This window comes from Mytilus trossulus, chromosome 14 (genome assembly GCF_036588685.1).
Source record: "Mytilus trossulus isolate FHL-02 chromosome 14, PNRI_Mtr1.1.1.hap1, whole genome shotgun sequence".
Taxonomy (NCBI): domain Eukaryota; kingdom Metazoa; phylum Mollusca; class Bivalvia; order Mytilida; family Mytilidae; genus Mytilus; species Mytilus trossulus.
In genome coordinates, this window is record NC_086386.1 from 75886807 (window position 1) to 75907192 (window position 20386).

General features: G+C 30.6%; 2 protein-coding genes across 2 annotated transcripts; both read right to left on the reverse strand.

Moving 5' to 3' along the window:
* Nucleotides 1–307: 307 nt before the first annotated feature.
* LOC134697170 (uncharacterized) lies at nt 308–5488 on the reverse strand. The gene is made up of 3 exons (XM_063559244.1): nt 5412–5488; nt 2044–2219; nt 308–884 (listed from the first exon to the last, which is right to left on the reverse strand). The coding sequence occupies exons 2-3, from the start codon at nt 2210–2212 to the stop codon at nt 670–672; spliced, it is 384 nt and encodes a 127-aa protein (XP_063415314.1). The 5' UTR covers nt 2213–2219; nt 5412–5488; the 3' UTR covers nt 308–669.
* A 328-nt stretch (nt 5489–5816) lies between these two features.
* LOC134698069 (uncharacterized) lies at nt 5817–14569 on the reverse strand. Its single transcript, XM_063560359.1, has 5 exons — nt 14524–14569; nt 11840–11905; nt 11253–11300; nt 9472–9601; nt 5817–5836 (listed from the first exon to the last, which is right to left on the reverse strand). The coding sequence occupies exons 1-5, from the start codon at nt 14545–14547 to the stop codon at nt 5817–5819; spliced, it is 288 nt and encodes a 95-aa protein (XP_063416429.1). The 5' UTR covers nt 14548–14569.
* Nucleotides 14570–20386: the final 5817 nt, after the last annotated feature.

The following is a 20386-nucleotide window of genomic DNA, read 5'->3' on the forward strand; positions in this document are numbered from 1 at the left end:
TTTGTTGTATTAGTCAAATTGGTCATTCGTGTATTTTTTTGTATAATTAAAATATTACAAAAAGGCATTACATTTATCTGCAAAGAAGCTGAATTATCCCTCACCAGTGCATATAACTTCATTTTTCATTTTAAGCAATGGCGTTGTCAGATTGTTTTAGATTTATGAGCTTGACTGTCCCTTTGATATCTTTCGTCCCTTTTCTTTAAATTTGAGTATTATCCAATACGGCATTCTTTAAAGATGTTTTACGCGTACCTTATACTTTTTTATGTTGTCGTATGCACTTAATGAATTATATTTAAATTGATAAAGGAGCACCTCATAATTAATTTATACTGATGTGCATGTGTTTGTCTAAAGTTAGAACTCCGGGCATTTGCTTTAACGAGAAGATATTTATATCTCTTGACAGCTTTTGTGAACACGGAGATATCTAGAAGTCGATGTAGTTTGATCGCTAATGTCGTTTTGGTTGCTTTTTGACAGATGTAATTCAATCTGGATCAAAAATATTAAACTAATAAGTATTTGCTCATGAGTTTGTTAATACATGTAAACAAAATTTCCTTTTTTCTAACTTACAATGTTATATCATATGTTACTTTGAACATATTTTTTTGTTATTCCAATTCATTTAAAATAACTGAATTTCTCAGATTGAATAATTCACATAACAGTACAGCAATGTTTGGCAACCCTAACCGCATCTCCGCCAATGTCGACAGCTTTACCAGCTAAATTGGCAGAATCTCCTACAATGTTAGCAACATTAGCAACATCTTCAGCGCCGGCTATTCCAGCTATAGTTTGTGTTACACCAGCCGTGTTTTCAACAGCATTAGCCATATGACCAGCGCCTTCCAATATATCACCATTCTTAACTACAAAAATATTTTCCATACATACAACATGAAATGCTAGGTTTAAGATAGAAAAGCAGTATGCATTTAAAAATCACACAGAAAATCTAGAAACAGATAGTTATATTTACATTAAATATTAGCTGATTCCTAGTGTTTGTTGAATCCGACACTAATTTATTGTTTTCGCAGTGTTATACAATTTCATAGCACGATTTATTTAATGTGGCTACTTTTTTAAAAGAAATTGAAAAAAAATCAACAACCAAAAAGGTAGGTGTAATGGTTTAGTGATAATTTATTTTCATGTAAAAAAAGGACAGCACACGGACAATTAAGTCAATAAGAATACTAATGCTGAAGCTTTTTGAAAACATTGAACCAAATTGGAGAAATATTACAACTTTCGTAAATGTATTTTCGTCAATTGGTTAATGCTGACACTAACATGAACATAACAAATACTTGGGTTTCTCTGCAGATATTGCCATCAATCAGAATATACTTATGGTAGCTTTTAATGAACTTTTATACTTTTAGTGCTTCTTTTAGTTGCAATTTGCTATCTTAGTTAATTTGATATGCAAACTCTATCCGTATTTTTTCTTTTACAATTACAGTTTAGTTTGCGGATTCAATGTAATTTAGAAAAAAATATATCTAATTATTCAACATTATTTTATTCGGTCACATTACCTAACCAAGTTGAGCTTTACTTAAACTGTTTCGCGTTTTTTCCCTACTAATTACGTAAAATTATACAGTATAAAATCAAAAAAAGCCTGATTAAATAGTATGAGCAATAAAAGTCGTACCAAATATGTCTGGTGTAGAAAATCTTGGGTATTTCAAATATTTAAGACTATTGTACCAATTGCAGTATGTCATGCTGTAACACAACTGCTGACTAATAGGCTAATAAAACACATGGGGTGCGAAAAGCAGTGACATCGACTCAGTGTTTGTAAAATCTCATCAAAGATGTATAATGCAATACGCCAAAAGAACGTTTCCTTAACATAAGAATTATCAGTGAAGACCAGGAACATGAGCACCAAACCGGTCATTATGTTTCAGAGATATGTTCATGAAGTTTCGATTTTTTTTACCATTAATTATTTAATTATTTTGTATATATTAAACTGATATTATACGCATAGTTACTAAGATAAATACATACAACTTTCAAACGCATTTGTAGCTCCGTCGACTGCATTGACAGCTTTGGAAACACTTCCCACTACATCTGCTATTTTAACTGCACCAGCCTTTTTAGTAATTTTTTCTGTCATTTCGGCAACATTTTTAACGTCATCAATTACTTCACGTGATTTGCAACAACCAACCATAATGCAACTATAAAATGAAACCAGAAAATTGAAATAGAAATATGGTGAAATTTAGCTGAAAAAACGTTTACTGTTCCTATCGTCACAATCATTCTTGTATAGTATTAAAATTCAATTTCACAGGAAATCTGATCTGCCGTTATCTTTTAACAGTTTGAAAATTTAAGCATTTTTGGTTATATTTTGCAAAGTGTACACCAAATGTTTTGGTAGGTAATATAAGCCAATAGTAATTTGCCGATTTCAAATCTCATATTATATGATTAAGAAGTCAAATAAAGATTAACATGAAGGAGACGCATTCCTAAATCTAAAATTATTTACAACTTTTATTAGTTACAGCCAATCGGACAAAAAATATCCACATGCAGAGGTTTATTCCTATTAACATTGATTACTTCGTACATATATGTATTTTTTAGTAAGCATCACCATCAGTTATACGATACTATGCTTTTATTTTAGAGAATATAAACAATTGAATGATCAATAACTGCTAAATTATTATTGTTTTTGTAGTTAATTACATCATAACTTTCAAAATAAAAAAAATAAAAAACTTATTTGGTGTTATGCATTACAACCAATATTTAACTATCGATAAACATGATCAAAGATTTGTGAAGTTCATAACATATGTCTTACAATTGCAAATACATTGTTATCTCAAATAATTGTTGTGCAATTCATAACAATATAATTTTCATAATCAGGAAATAAATTATTCCGTGTAGCAATGTGTCGGTTTTTCTCAGAAATTTATCGATATCTTTTAAACAAAATGCAAATAGTCATTTAATAATTTTTCATTGAATTTCAGGACAAAGATAGCACATTACAGGACAAAGATACATAATGAAAAGAATAGAAGAACAAAAGAGAGTACCTGCCTTTTATACGACTGAAGCTATATTGGTCAATGTTAGTATCTAAACATATTTTACCCTTTTTTACCAGATAGATAATGAAGATTCCTATCATAGTAAAGTATGTCGAATACTGACAATTTGCTTTAATTTTGTGATTGTGAATTATAATTTCACAATTTGATGATTTCTGTATTGTATAAAAAAAGAATTACACCACAGTTCAAGTTGGTTAACACTACATATTTAAACGTCCGATCGGATATTTTCTCGGCAATCCTTATAGAGCAGCATATATGCTAGACAATCGTATGAGACACGGAATGATCTATACATCAGTGCAATTTCTACCCATTAAACAAAGACAATTATACTTTATCGTGACAAAGTTATGTGGTATACGTCCGGTTAAAGCAAATAGTTATATTTGATAAGTTTTCAACTCTATTGTCTTACAAAACTACAAAATACAAACTGCTTAGAAAGGTAATAAATAAAATAGGATTTTGAGCAAGTATTGGTTTTGAAGATTGTGTAGATAGGTGGTAATGCCTGACACTCGCCTGCAAAAAATAACTAAAATGCTTCTAGAGAGCAAACATATTGTATTTTACTGTATACATTATGTCATTCTCTTATCCGAGTCAAAAAAGAAATGAATGGATTGTATAGTGACAATCACAATTATCCTGTCATCTAAATAAGGAAAAACCATCAAGATATCACATAAGACTATTTTCTACGATGATCTCGACGTTGGGAAGGCACATGAAGAAAGGCAGGGTCAAACACGCTTGCCTAAGATCTCAATAATTTCCCTATTTTGACTTTGTTTAGTTGATTCACAAAACGTACATTCGAACAACCAGTACAGGAAAAGTCCTTAATTCATAAATAGCAGTTTAATATACTGTGGAATTTTTGTATTCGTTGGGTACCAATTTTCATTGTTTTCGGTGATGGCCTTATCATTAATGTTAGTGTCCAATGGATTTACAATTGCTGTTTTCCTAATCATGACAGGGAACGAACGGTATGTAGGAAACAATTGACTGCAACGATATGGTTATATAAGCTAGAGAAAAAAACGAATATCCGCAAATGACTATGAGCTATATATGCAGCTTCAGACAGGATTTTTACCCATTTAATCCTTAAAAAAATGGAACCGTAAGACTTTAAAACTTTTTTCTCATGAAAAAATAGTTTTGGTCCAATTAACACCTTTCATCTCGGGTTATTTAAAAAATCTTTGTTTCTGATAGCTTCAATCTCATCAAGCCAACAACACCATACATGAGTAGGCATCTCTAAATCGTCCTCATTCTGACAAAGTTGTCATAATCTTTGTATACCAAATATGTTAAGAATTATTATTTTCTTACAGGGAATTAGACCGGTAAGCAACACTCTGATTGTCATAACTACCTTAATGGATGTATAGTTGTTAATGTCTGTGTCATTTTGGTCTTTTGTGGATAGCTGTCTCATTGGCAATCATACCATATCATTCTTCTTTTTTTTATATATATTATACAATACACAGGAATACCTATTTTGTTATCTGTACACTTTCTTTGAAAAATCGTATCTTCTAAAACTGCTCTATGAATTGAACTAATAGTTTGTCTGCTTGATCTATTTTATGTCTATAATAAGATATGTGATTGTTGTTCAGATTGATCAACAAACATGGCAACCGTGTCTATAAAAAAGGATTAAAAGGTCAAATTGCAGTTATACAGGTACCAACAATTTGCTAGTTTAAAAAAACCTACTCTGCATATACCTACTCTGACAATGTTTGAAAGTCTGACAACTCCTTTTCTCGTGATTTTATTTTAATTATTTTTGCAATTTTGGCTGTTATCCAAAAATTTTACGAACTAGATTAAAATGATCACCTTGTTTTGATTTGTGTAATTTATATACTTATTTAAATGAGGAAACAAATTGGTATTGGATGTGATGCATAATAGATTTATACGTGTTGTTGCTGCCAACTAAAGAATAAAGTAATGGCTGACATGTATGTTTTGAAAAAAAATAACAGTGTACACCTTTTGAAATGAGAAAAGATTCAGAAAAAAAATATTCTGGAGTAAAATTTTTCCAAGGTCTTAGAATGTAAACAGAATGAAAAAAATCGGCCTGTAATGCATTTCGGTCATCAGACTTTAAGGTTTTTAATATGAAAAAAAGGTATTACTGAATTTTTCCTCTTCTATTTTAGACTTAAATAATTTAATTGGTAAATATGAAAAAAATAGATATTCATCTTATAAATATTGATGATTTCCGCAAGAACAAAAATGAATATATTTGGACCTTACCTTTGGCTGGTGTTATATTATTCTAACAAAGAAAGACTTCATTAACGTAGTCTGCGTATTGAACACATGAAGTTAATCATGCATCAGTTTCCTGAAACATAAGAAAAAACCTTTTTTTATTAAAACATAACGCCGCATTCTGAATAATTAGTATAGATTGCAACAAACAAAAAAATAGCAACAAAATCAAGTCAATGTTTCGACGAATATCCGATTTCATGAGTAGGATTAACTTCTTTACCAGGTTATGCAATTTTTTTATTTCATTTAGTGCGAATAAGTTAACAACAAATTGAATCACGCTCGACAATAATAAATATAGGTCTTCATTGCTATATTAAAAACTAAATCAAAAAGGACATCTCAGTGGACAAACATGTACAGATATCAGAAATTTTATATATCTTAATTGATGTTTTCTCTTTCTGTAAACAAATCAAAATATCATAATTTTTATTGTACACTGTGTACAACAGGACTTGTAAAGAATAAGACATCAATTTGTCTATTTTTAAGTATTTGCCTTTTTCATAAATTATTCTTGTATAATACCATACTAGATAATTTGCCATCGGACGTTCAGTAATCCGAACATCAATATTATTTTAGTCATTTTGAAAACTGATAACTTGCAGAAGTTCAGATTTACAGGAGACAAAGATACGGGTAAGTAAGTAAGCAAGTAAGTAAATAAGTGAGTAATTTTTATTGGTTTGAAATCCAAAATTACAGGATTGATACCAAAACAATACACATTGGTTATACCCAAACAAACAAACATACACATCATACCAAATTCATAAAGATTGTATGAGGAAGTGGTACCACAGAATTAGTTAGTACTTAATAAAGCATTTCTAGAAATGAACATGTCGCTTATAAATTTAACTATAATTCTAATTATATCAGTCTCACCACACGTATACAAATATTTAAATTTTGCTTCATTAGTCATATTTCAAAAAGGAATAGTTCCACTAATTTTCGAAAAGGAATGATCTCTAATTATATTTAGTTTTGTACATTTTAAAGTGAAATGAAATTCATCTTATACTTCTAAGAGACACAAAGAACAAATTCTTTCTTGCACAGGGGTTTTAGTGTGACACCCTTGTTAAATTCTAAAAACCTTATTACTAATGCGAAATTAAGCAAAATGCCCCATTATGTTTCTGTCTATATCAAACATTAAATAGGTTTCCAATTTATATATATTTTTTAGTTTGTCTATATTTTCTCAGCGTATTACCGTGTACTGATTTATTATCACAACATACATTTTCTTTCTAATAATTAAGATATCTATCATTAAGTTTGGTATGAATTGCATAAAATAAACGCCTTTTTGAAATAGTATCATGATTTTTCCAAACATGGCAAAATATTTAATGTTGCAAGTAACTGTTCAATCTTTTTAGCAAATCCATTGCTTTTTATGTATATCATTTCGATATATATGCAGATATTTATACATCCGTGGCTTTATATTTGATTATTAGCGCGTCTGATAAAGGTAAATCCAGATAAAACGCGTCGTATACATCACATGTGTAATAAGATTTGAGATTGCGACCCTGAGGTGATACTATAACATATCATTTCTCTTGAATTTGATGACGAGGATTCCGATTTAACACCAATTACTTGTAGAGAAAAACCTCTGGAGTTTTATATCTGTAGACATTAGTTGGTTCCATAAGCTGTATACCAGGGAAGATTGATTGTTTAATATTCTGCATTATTTAAGCTAGTTCAAAGTTTAAATCTTTTCATCAATTTATCTCCTTGTCATAAAACGAAATTGAAACAAATCTTTTGCAACTTTGAAATTCTGTATGAAACTTGTATATACCGCATTAAAATGAATCCATAATTTGTTTCTTCAATGATTGTTTTGCACGCATAGTTTAATTGTATATATGCTATAAATACAAATTGTATTTGACTTCATCTTAATAACAATAAATCTTCTATCTTATAACATAGTTTTTAAAGCTGTGAAACTTTTAAATTCATTTTGAAGGTCAAAATTATGTGAATGCACTACTATTCCGTGGATGCCATTATTCATGAGTTTAACAACGATTTAACATGTTCAAAAATTACACGTTTTCTATGAGCTTGTAAGTAGAATAGAGCAAAACCATGCACTCAAATATTCACAAAAATACATCTTTTACTGAATTCACGAAAATTGGTATAGACGGTATAAATGAATGCACAGTAGATAATTTAGAAAAACACCAAAATGACCGAAAGAATCGTAGGTTTATTTTTCATGTTTTGATGATCTGTTTTTGAAATTCAAATGACGTCATTGTTTGGTCATTGTTTACAGTTTCAAATATTACGTTACCTAGCGTTGAGGTTCAAACTTATTCGGATGTGTCTACTTTTTGTGTTGCAAATGTCTGGTTATGTAATGTATTTCAGTTGCTTCCTGTAATTAGTTAATACTTCAGTTTTATCATCATTCATGTACATCTTTTGTATAGTCATTTCATAAAATTTACTGTTTGCAAAAGTATAAATTGTTCTAAATAATAGGGATGTTCTGGTAACTAACAGAAAACCCTTGACGTTTTTGGCACAACTTTTTTCATCTTTTGGTCCTCGATGCTGTTCAACTATGTATTTGTTTCGGCTTTCAAACTTTTGTATCTGGGCGTCACAAGTAGGTCTTGTGTGGACAAAATGCACTTCTGGCGTATTAACATTTTAGAATTGTTGGTTTTTGTTGGCTGTTGTTCGTGTAATTCTTTGTCAATTGTGTTCAACAATTTATTTATATTGTAGTCCTGCGGTGTTGTGTTGTCATTTTGATTTTATATTTCACATGGCCATAAAAGTGCGAGGTTTGACATGCCACAAAACCAGGTTCAATCCACCATGTTTTCCTTTAAAAATGTCCTGTACCAAGTCAGGAATATAGCCATTGTTATATTATAGTTCGTTTCTATGTGTGTTACATTTTAACGTTGCGTCGTTTGTTTTCTCTTATTTTTTAGTGTAAATTGCGATTAGACGTGTCACGGTACTTGTATTTGGTTTTGATGTTATATTTGTTATTCTTGTCGGATTTTGGCTTATGCTCGGTCCGTTTCTGTGTGTGTTACATTTTAGTGTTATGTCGTTGCTCTCCTCTTATATTTAATGCGTTTCCCTCGGTTTTAGTTTGTTATCCCGATTTTTTGTTTGTCCATGGATTTATGAGTTTTGAACAGCGGTATACTACTGTTGCCTTTATCTAACAATTATTGATATAGAGGTCAATTTCTGCAATATTTCCTAATTCTATGAAAGAATTTCGAAAGATAGAATAAGAATATTCAAACTCATCAGTCGCTAAAGAACTAACAATGTCATAACAAAAAAACAAGAACGACTATAGGACTAACAACAGTATACAAAACACAACATAGAAAACTAAAGGGGAGACTGAGTAACACGAACACAACGAAAACAAGGGGTGATTTCATGTGCTCATTTGGCACAAGTCGTGTTTATGCAGTCGCTGCTGGAAATTTGTTACAATCCAATGATAAGGTTAACAATTGTGAAGATGAAATCATCTTGTTTTCATATCATGAATAAGATTGGCAGAAAAGACAACCGAACAACATTTAGATTCTTAGAACTGTACTCAAACATTTCATATAAATATCTCCGCGTTACATCATTGTCATTTTATAAATAGTTTATTTCTAAGCTTAACAGTCTCCCGAAATTCCAATTCCTGTAATTCCAATGTTTGCACAAATTGTTATGAAAACCAGAAAGTAACAAACGTAGTGCATATAAATATCGGTACGGCAATGTGGGCATTGACACAGATCACTGTCAATAAATTCTTTACGTCTATACTTCGTTTTACAACAAAAGCAGAACTTAAAAGATTTCTTGTTGATTCCATTTGCTTTTGCTCGGCTGACTGCATTACGGTGCTTGTAATTAAAATGCGCTCTTATCACAGTAAATAGAACGAATAGTACATGTGACGCTAACGAAAAGATGATTAGCGTTAGGAGGTAAATATAGAATTGGTTTTCGTCGCCCAAACCCAAAACTGCTCTTAATTGTGAAATGTTTGCCATCATAAGCGAGACATCTGCAATGGTTTGTATGAAGTTTTTGCTTTCTGCAAAGCGGTTTGATTGTTTATCGTCACCTTTATCGCTCTTTTTCTTCTTCTGAAAAAGAAAATTGTACCTTTATATAAAAGCATGTATCAATTAAATTTCAACGAACTTTCAATTACGTTAGATAAGAGCTGGTTAAAGAAAATATAATCTGAGGCTTCACGGTGTAAAGAATCAAGAGATACTAGGCTTGACAAACAAATATTCTTATATTTTTTATTTTTTTGTGTAAGACTTACGGAAACAAACAAGCTATATAAAACAGGTAATTTAATACATAAACTGGATTTGTATGAACGTTTTCTCATTTTCATAAATTACAAACAAATATCTAACACCTATTTTTTCATCAGTGCTATTGCATCATCCATAAAAGATGAGGTAATCAACCAAGTGAATAATGTTTTAAAATTAGTGTGATAAATAAACAATTTTGAATATGAATTTCAAGGGAGTTCTCCAAGATGAATTTTTAAACACATACTTAGAGTTGTTTATTCTTTATTCTTTAGTTTTCTATGTTGTGGCGAGTGTACTATTGTTTGTCGGTTTGTCATTTTTATTTTTAGCCATAGCGGTGTCAGTTTATTTTCGATTTATGAGTTTGACTGTCCCTCTAGTATCTTTCGTCCCTCTTTTGGATATATCTCTATCAACCTTGAAACTCGATATTTTGAATTGAAAGGATTAACCAATAAATACCCTTTTAAAACGTCTTCTATCTTCTGATTACCCTCATAAAATCTCATATAAATATCGCACGTGACCTATTTACATTGCAATACGACGTATCTCGGTATTTTGTAAATCCAACATTCATGTATTTATGTTTTATGTTTTGTTATTGTTCCAGTTGAATGATGTGTTATGTGTGATCTTTTCTTGACCAAACATTTATAAAATTGCCATTCAATACCATATTGTCATATTTCCGAATATGACTGTTACAAAGGGTGTGAATTTGCATTTCTATACGACGTTTCTCGATATTTTGTACATGCAAAATTTATGTTGATTTTTTTTGGTTTTTCCTGTTAAAGTTTTTATTAGATAATTTGTCATGCCTTATTGTTGTTGACAAGTTGTTCAAACAGTTAGAAAAATACCTTTCCATAAAATTATGGTTATGAATACTGTATGGACGAGTTTTGTAAAAAATAATTGTATAAAGTTAGAGATTGTATGTTAGTAACTTTAGCGCGTCACTATATTGATATCCTGTGCTGTTTATCGTTGATGATAAATGTTCGTTGTTGTTCAGCAGTTTGCATGTTGTATCGACTATTAAATTGCCTGATGTTGTGTTCTCTGTATATATTTGACATTGTCTTCAAGCGGGATGTTTGGCTAGACATTAAACTAGGTTCAACCTATATTTTTTTCTAAATGTCCTGAACCAAGTCAGGAATATGACAGTTGGTATCAAATAGTTCGTGTATATGTATATTAGAAGTGTGTTTGTTGTCCACTTCAGTGTTCTTGTTGGTCGGTTTTCTCTTATAGTTGATCTGTTTCCCCGGTTTTAGTTTGTAACCTGGATTTTTTACTCTTAATCGATTTATGTCCTTTGAACACCGGGATACTACTGTTGCCTTTATCTGTATTTTGTTTTTTGATTATCCCAATTTATATATGTTTATTATTCTATTCGAAATTCTACTACTTCTTCTTATATACTAATAACAGATCGTAGCGTCTTCACCTGAGGGTCTCTTTTATTTCTTCCGTTATCATCATCCACTGGGACGACCTGTAAATATTACAATGCATGAAATTAACACATATTCATAAGTCAATACGACTCTTATCTGTTTCACGGCATTGCTAATTATTATGAAAAAATGTATATTTCAACACGTAAATTGTCAATATTTTGTCCTACCAGACAAATGCATTTTACTTTATTGATACATGATCATTTTACATAGGGAGACATATTTACTTGTGGTAGGTGAAATGTGTCTATTTCTCAACTCACTAGCAACATGTTGTGGTGTTCTTCTATCTTCAGATCCCAGGATAGTCTTATTCAAAGATTTACCATATTATTCGTAATTTGCATATTTTGGCAAATATGAATGCGCATTTCTGAATCCTATCTCACTTCTATTTAAATAATTTTTGCATGCAAGTGTTAAAATTTCTTATACTGTTTTAATTGTTTTTGTCTTGTTAATCTATCGTTTTTATATTTTATGATTTTTTATTTTTATTTTATCATATTTTCGAATAGTGTCGAACATTTTACCTGCTTTTAAACTTAACTTTATCGACAACAAAAATACAAACCTGAGGGCTGCCATTATTTTTCCATTTATTCTTCTGTTTCTTCTGCTTCCCATTGTATGGATATTCCTGAAATTATAACTCTACTTAATTTGTCAGAAAAAAAATAAAACACAAAAATACCGAACTCCTACGAAAATTCAAAACTGAAAATTCCTAATCAAAAGGCAAAATCAAAACCTCAAATATTTCAAACGAATGGAAACAACATAGATAACTGTCACATTCCTGACCCGGCAAATATTCTGTAGAACATGGTATATTAAACCTGGCTTTATAGCATTTTTGAAATAAAGTATTTGATAGTTAATTAAAGCTAATGTATATCTCAAGATGGCCGATTGTCAATTCAAATCCCATCTAAATTAAACACCAATTACTGCAAACTTGGAAATGTTCGCGATAGTATAATTTTTGCGATAAGAATTGAATCGCGATAATAAAACAAGCGCGAGCATTTCGAGGAAACTCTATTCATAAGATGGAGTACGTAATAAAGGAATCGCATATTGTAAACAGGGAAATGTTCGCGGTAGTTTTTTTTTCGCTATTTTCGCGGTAAGAAGTGATACGCGAAAAAAAAATGAACGCGAAAATATTAAGGAAAAACTCTTTTAATTACATTTTCTTTTACAAATTGTGACTTGGATGGAGAGTTGCCTCTTGGCACTCATATCACATCTTCTTATATATAAGACGACAAATATATAAATTGAATCATAACTATATCTCTTAATTAAAAGCAATGTTAAAAGTCATGTATTTAACTAAAATCAGTTATTTCACTAAAGCGAACATTACAGATATTGTTATGTAAACAACACTCATTACGAGTATGTTAATGACACCTGTCAATCAGTAATAAAGGTATCACCTCGTTGAATTGATCAGATCAAAAGATCGATTAATTAGCATTAATCCTGACAGCCTTTTATTTTAATTTATTTCTAATTAGGTTTACTTTTCTATTATTGTGTATGTGTTTTTACGAGAATTGAAACATGCCAAACTTTTAATCTACTTAACATTAATAAACCGAAAACAAAAGATTTCTGATTGATCTTATCATTAGATTTAATATTTTTGTAAAGCTGTTCACTTTCCAAATCATTTATGAAAATATTTATCTAGGCCACTGGGAAATTGCGAATTCAAAACGGCGCAAATTAGGATCGTGTAAGTAAATCGCGAAATAAAGACGGCGCGAACATTTCCCGGTTTACAGTATATATAGCACAACTGTATAACCATGATAACACCGAGTTTAAATAAGACATATATATATTTCTAAACATAGTGATCTCATGTGCTACGGAAGTTAAGGCAGATACTTTTCAAAATGTAGCACCCGTCGTGTTGCTCATGCTATTACACATCCAGTAAATAGTCTAGCTCGGTAGGTCACATACATGGAAAGAGGAACGGGATTATAGTTACGACGTTAGGATCATATCCTGTATCATCTGTGAAACGGTTATTCCAAAAGGGTTAACCAACTCGTGAGAGTGTCTTCAAACTAACAAAGGGATGATGTCAACTTAGCCGCAACCGTCTATCAAGGAAATCATGATAGAAAATACTAACCAGGAACATTGAGAGATATATACTCCGTATGCAGGCGCTGCTGCAATGTTTATACACAGAAAAGAAAAGTTCACCATTGGGAAGCTGAAATATTTTCATTTGACATAAAGTTTTGTTTACAACCGACTTGCTTCGTCCATATTTGGATGTAAGTCAAGATAGGAGGCAGACTAAACTGTATCTTTTGTATCCTTCATCTATAGTTCGATGGGACAGGTGCGTTCAGCAAAGTCACCGTATTTTGAATTATTTTGCGAGAGCACATCATCTATATAACCGAATGTAAAGTTAAAGGATATTGCTAGCTTCTTCTCTCTTACCTAAGAAGTTCCTGTATGAAGTCAGCCTAATAATAATGAAGAAGCAAGGAGAGGGACACAATTGGTTTTCATTGAAATATCGACCGTCTATTGAGAAACACGTCTTCCAAACGTAACGAATATGTTGTCAATCAAGAAATCAAGCATCTTGTTAATGTCAGTTTTCGAGAATTTTGTGTTTGAATCAGAGTGATGCTGTACAAAGCAGGATTAATTCCACTCTAAGACAAGATACTTGTATCTACATTGGCCATTCCTTTTCATGAAACAAAGCAAATCGATTTTTTCACTCTAAAAGATCTACGGATTTTTAAGTATCCAAATCTGATTCAAGCTACCTCTAGAATAGGCAGTTTCCCAAAAACTTTGAAGCCAGACTTGATTGTTGATAATATAGATATTAATAATTCAAAAAGAGGTTTTGTGTAGCACTAGGAAGATCTAGCACTATATCGTTGTTTGTAAGGACACTTATGTAGTTTGGGCATATAATACAGTAATGGAAAATCAAGTCCTTTGTATGAAATTCCAAAAGACCTTCAATTATTCAGGATGTCCTTTTTGGTAAGTTTCGTGAGGATTTATGTTTAGTTTCCATGTGAATTATCATTACATAATTCATTTATCAAGCAGTTGATTGAATTTAGTTTTACAAATAAAAACAAAAGTATTTGTGTTTTATCTTCAGGGACAACAACATATTTGTCATGGAGGTAGGAAATGTATTACTGTGTTGAATATATTTGTCTATTTTTCTTAAATTTTGATGACAGATACTATTACCTGTGGGTTATGTGGTTCACTCATGGTTGTCTATCTGCATTCCTGCTAACATAAATATTTTTTCTTCTAGATTTAACACATATGCTACACAAACATAAACATGATAAAAATATATATCAGAAGATATGGTATGAGTGCAAATGAGACAATTATCCATGCAAGTTGTAAAGATAAACCATTATATGTTAAAGTACGGCCTTCAAGTACAGCCTTCAGGAGCCTGTAATTCAGTGGATGTCGTTTGTGTATGTGTACCATATTTGTTTTTCGTTTATTCTTTCTTAAACAAATAAGGCCTTTGTTTTTTTGTTTGAATTTTGTTACATTGTCATTTCGTGGCTTTCAATAGCTGACTATGTGGTATTGACTTTGCTCATTGCTGACAATGACCTATAGTTGTTTATTTCTGTGTCATTTGGTCTCTTGTGGAGAGTTGTCTCATTACCAATCCAACCACATCATTTCTTTTATTTTCAACACGGAGCCTTGGGTATCTATCAAGTTATATAATGTGTATTTGCAAACACCAGGCTGTCGAAATGATTCACGAAAATCTTATCTAGTTTGAAAGTATTTAAATTGCTGATTTCATATACGTTCTGATCACCACATAATCCCAAAATATGCATCTCATTCGGACAGACGACACGAGTAATAAATAGTAATAAACATCTACTGCATTATAAAACGATGTTTTCCATGAACATGATGAATAGAAAAAGGGAAATTTGGTATGATTGCAAATAAGTCAACTCAGCACAAGTATAGTTCTGTTATTTCACGTATATATTTAATTTCCAATACTGTAGTAGATCTAATCTACAGCATGTACTCGTTCACTACTACTTTTGCATAGGTACTATTTTCTTTACTTTAAAAATCATATGTAATATTTGTGTTTTTTACAGTACTTGATATGTTCTAAAACAATTTGTACAGAAATAATATCAACAGAGATTGCAATATATCATAATTTTGAGACATTTTGAAAAAAAAAAACATTTTCAAATTGCCGCCGAAAATGTAATAGTGTAACCAAAAATCTATAGTTCTTAAAATTTCAAGTTTAAATCAATAAATGTAATATACAGGTAGCTAAATATTGCAATAATTTAAAGTAATTAAATAGTACTGCACATTACAAGTAAATTCCCAGTACTATATATTTTAGGTACAGAAATAGAACCTAAACATGCTAAAGAAGCTGTGTACTTAAATTACAGTAAATCAAATAAGATTTAAAAGATTTAAAAGAGCGCTTTACTTTTTAGAAAACATACATGTAGCATTATTCTTACAGAGGAATTAAGATCATGATCAATTAAATAGATATATAGGAAGATGGGGTATTAGTGCCAATGAAACAACTATCCATCCAAATAACAATTTTTAAAAGTAAACAATTATAAATCAAGGTACGGCCTTCAACAAGGAGCCTTGGCTAACACCGAACAACATATGTATAATGTCTTTATGTATAACGTTGCTACAAATATTATAAATTTTATTTAAAAAACGTAAACATCCAGTAAATGTCTAATGGGTGATTAACAGTTGTCTAATTACAATCCGAATGAAATTTAGGATTTGAAGCTTTCAGTGTCCTTTGCAATCAACATTCATATATAGGTAAACGCTAGGACTATTTAACCCATGAGGACAATATTTGTCCGTCTAGGTGAAATTTGCAATTGGTATGGGTTTTTCTCGTTGATAAGCGCCATGTGGTGACTTTCAGTTCTTTACATGTTGATGCCAACTTTCAATCATAAAACATAATAACATATATACATTTTTGCAGACAACCACCTTTTAAGACATGTTTAAATTTATGTGAACACGTTTATCTAACGTTTATCTCTAGTAACAAGCATAGAATATTATTTCATGAAATCTTTTTTTATAATGCCTGTAATGTTTGCGATTAGACCCCTCATATTGAAAATAATACACATATAAATGTATGGGACTGATATCATGCATAAAAGATTTTGACACACATGTTTATAATTTGTAGTTTGTGTATATGTTATCAATTAGGATTATTTAATATATACCCTTTTGACCCCTTTAAGAAGTTTTTCATTCAAAACAATTATCCTTGATCGAATAATATAAATCAGACCATCAGATTATTGTTTATAATTAGTTTAACCGAGTATTATCAATAGCTATCGTGCAATAATTCGTAATAGAAAGTAATTAGTTAGAATAAAACAGCAGTAACTAGTGGTTGTTTTAACCAACACTTCTCTTCTCATGTTTATAGCATAATGTTTACAATAATGACACATAGCACCTATTAGCTAAGTTGTGAAGTGGGGCCAAAAGAAAAAGCATCTTAAAAGTTTTTAACTTAACTTTCAGACTATAAAGGGATAATATTTTGTTTCTCCATAACATCATGAACATTTCATCAGTTCTTCCATCTCACATTCCCCATCAAACTTATAATCAAGAATGCTTCATTAAGTAAATGTACATGCTCTCTTTATCGTCTGTCAGCCGTTTTCCAATAGAGACACGAAATGTAGGCATCGAAATAACATTATCATGATCAATGCCAAAATCATTGTTTAACATTATTCCAATTCAGCCTATTAAAATAAAGAGATACTCCTAACCGTACAAATGATTAGCATGGGAAGATCGTATAATGAGTCAATACTATCAAATTCATCATTATAGGTCAAAGTACAGTCTTTAACAGTAGTTCACACGAAGCCTTGGATTACACAGAAGAGCAAGCTATGAAGGTCCAAAAACATAACTAGTGTTAAACAATTCAAACGGTAAAACTAACGGGCAAATCGATATAAAAAACAAGAAATAACGATAAATACGTATGAACCAAATCAAGAACGACTTATACTGCACGTCAGGTTCTTCACTTAGAACAGATGCAAGCAATCACAGCGGGTTTAAACGTTTTAATGGAACCCAACATTCATCCTTATCTGCAAAAAAAGTGTAACATCAGAAGAAAGAAAGACGCATTATGAAATATCAATTGAAATGGCATAGCTCAATTAAAAGACATATGAACACAAGTAAACATACACTGAACGAATAAATTTGATCTATGATACAATGTAAATACAAAATCAATATAATGAGGAATGAATAATTGGAGTATTTTACCGCTGTTCAATATTAAACAATTTAAAAAAAAATATATAAAAAAATCCGCCATTTTTCATGATGATATGTATACACAGGTAAAAACAAATAGTTGTGTTGTTAGATATCCAGTAAAATGGAGAAAGGGAATATTGTGTACAAACAAGTAATACATACTTTTGATATTCATAGTACGAATTGTGAAAATGTATAGTAAATATAAACACTGGTATATAGACCAGATACAACTCAATAAGTAAATAGCATGTAACTTAAAAGCATAACAAGTAGTATTAACAGGTCAAATTAACAGGAAAATACTAATTCAGCGTACTCGGAGTTACTGATAGCTAGTTGCATGTAAAAGCCAAAAACAATTCATAATAAAAAAACATGCAACAGAGACTAAAATCAACTTAAGGACATTCCATGGATTTAATCTTTACCCGTCATAGACAGTCAAATAACACATTATGTACAATGCCAAACATAAATACATCGACAGGCAGTGGGATAGTGAGGAGTTAACCTCGCTATAGATAAAAAGTAACGTAGGTGTATTTTGAAACATCCCATTTGAAAAGAAGACACTTTTAGAAATGTTGTAATTCGCTGATGACAAAATCGATACTAGTGTCAATGTAAACTACGTTCAAAGATCTATTACAACATTGGTAAGATGACTCTTACTAATAAGTTTATTTTAAGGTTCGATGAGTTTACACGGATAACATAGTGATTTCTACGTCTATAATATTACAGTATGCACAGTTAATTATTACGCTCAGGGTAAAATAATCGAATATGAATACCAAATCCATGGTCAAGTGAAAATAAATCTACAACTGCCATGAATTATTTCTTAATTATAAAAAAGAATTCAAGAAATATTTCAAACTAAGTTCAGCTCCAATAAGTATATTTGCACATCATATACGTATATATTCACATCACATTAGTAAGTATGCACATCATATAATGATGTTTGCACATCAGACAAAAATTTGTGCACATCTTACTAGCATATTTATACATCGTATAAAGTTGTGTTTACATCATATAATGACAACTGCACATCATATAATGAAAAAGTTCACAGCGAGGCAGTGTTGGTTCCATACCTTAACGTACTCCTCTTTCATTTTTATGTTTGTGAAATCATAGGTGTTGATTCACTTGTAGCAGGTGTCTTTAAACAATTAAAAATATTGACGCAACATGGCTTTAATTTATGAAAAGTATCTAAATTATTAAAATAGTAATAACCTTCTGGCTGTACATGCGTTAAATCACGGGTATCTTGGAAGATATTCCGAGGAACACACAAATCAAATGCAACAGTGTTCCGTGCAGCAAAAGAGGACCTTGGTAACCAGGATGACATCCCAGTCAGTTTGTTCTTTGTATTATTTGTATTCATCATGCAGAAAACTACCAAGTTAATGATGAACTAGGGGACTAATTTACCCGGCACTTGTGGAGTTTAGGTATCCAATACGTTGAGGAACGATTCAGCTCTTTATCTTTGGTTGAAATTCAAAAGGCACGTAGAACAGACCTATGCTTATTCAGGAATTCCTCTTATGCAAGTGTCGTTGGGTATTTGTTGGTTTTCCAAGCGAATTGTCAATATCTATTTCATTAATCAAGCAGCTTATGTAATTGGACAAACACACGAAAACAATGTTGTTTGGTGCTTATCTGCGAGGATAACAACAAATGTGTCATGGAGGTAGGTCACGTGTGTTGCAAAATTTTAGTCCTTAAATATTGATGTTGCCTGGGTATTGATAGACAAATTCAGTTCCTTCACTCTGGTGTGAATGACCTCCTAGCCTTACACACTAAAAAAAAAATACTTAGTAATTTTTATTTACTCATTTGGAGTAATTCTATTACTTACACAATTTCTTACTATTACTAACAATTACTTACTTTTACTTAGTTTTACTAAATATTCTGAAGGAATTACTTGAAATTACTTAATTTATTTTTTTACATGATTTAAGTAATCCAAATAGTTTTAAGTAAAAATTAATTACTTGAATTAAGTAAAACTATTTCAAAAATTACTTAGTAATTTATTTTTACTTAAATGCAGTAAATGATATACTAAAATTACTTCTCATTACTAGGTAGGATTAGATAAATTCCTTCAAATGAATACTATATAATTTTACTCTATATATTTACAACTTTTACAACTTCTACTATTTATAATGATAAATGTTTTCTATGAAGTTTGACTCCATAATTTAACAATTTCAACAATATGTAGGTTTAAGTCTGAAAATTGCATAATTTTGGATAACAATTTTCTTTAAAGAGACAATTATTCCAACTTGGAAATATTTTTAATTATATGGAATTTACATAATTTCCTGTGCTTATATTTTCATATATTTCATGTATATTCTGTATTCTAATGTTCAGTGTGGCACCTAAAACTTTCTATTTCAAAGTAGATAACACATTTTCAATAGAATGTACTGTACTGCGCACAACACTATCTATTCCAAATACATTGTATGGAAAGTATTATGCAATGCTTAAAATAATAATGCAGAATAAACATGGAATTTTAAGCACAAGAAATCATGCAAAATACATAATTAAAAATAATTCCAATTTGAAAAAATAGCCTGTTTTTAGATAATACTTTGAAATGCTTAAAACATTGGATCGGAATTACTAAGTATTACCATAGATATGGTATTACTTAGAATTACTAGTCATTACTTAA

What these genes read in the sequence shown, in the direction of transcription:
- LOC134698069 (XM_063560359.1), bottom strand. Translation starts at nt 14,547, where the DNA reads ATGAGTGAACCACATAACCCACAG. An exon ending in AAAATAATGGCAGCCCTCAG is followed by an intron (nt 11,301 to 11,839) that starts GTTTGTATTTTT and finishes TAATATTTACAG; the next exon opens with GTCGTCCCAGTGGATGATGA. An exon ending in ACAATTAAGAGCAGTTTTGG is followed by an intron (nt 5,837 to 9,471) that starts GTTTGGGCGACG and finishes ATTTGTTTACAG; the next exon opens with AAAGAGAAAACATCAATTAA.
- LOC134697170 (XM_063559244.1), bottom strand. Translation starts at nt 2,212, where the DNA reads ATGGTTGGTTGTTGCAAATCACGTGAAGTAATTGATGACGTTAAAAAT. An exon ending in TACAAATGCGTTTGAAAGTT is followed by an intron (nt 885 to 2,043) that starts GTATGTATTTAT and finishes ATATTTTTGTAG; the next exon opens with TTAAGAATGGTGATATATTG.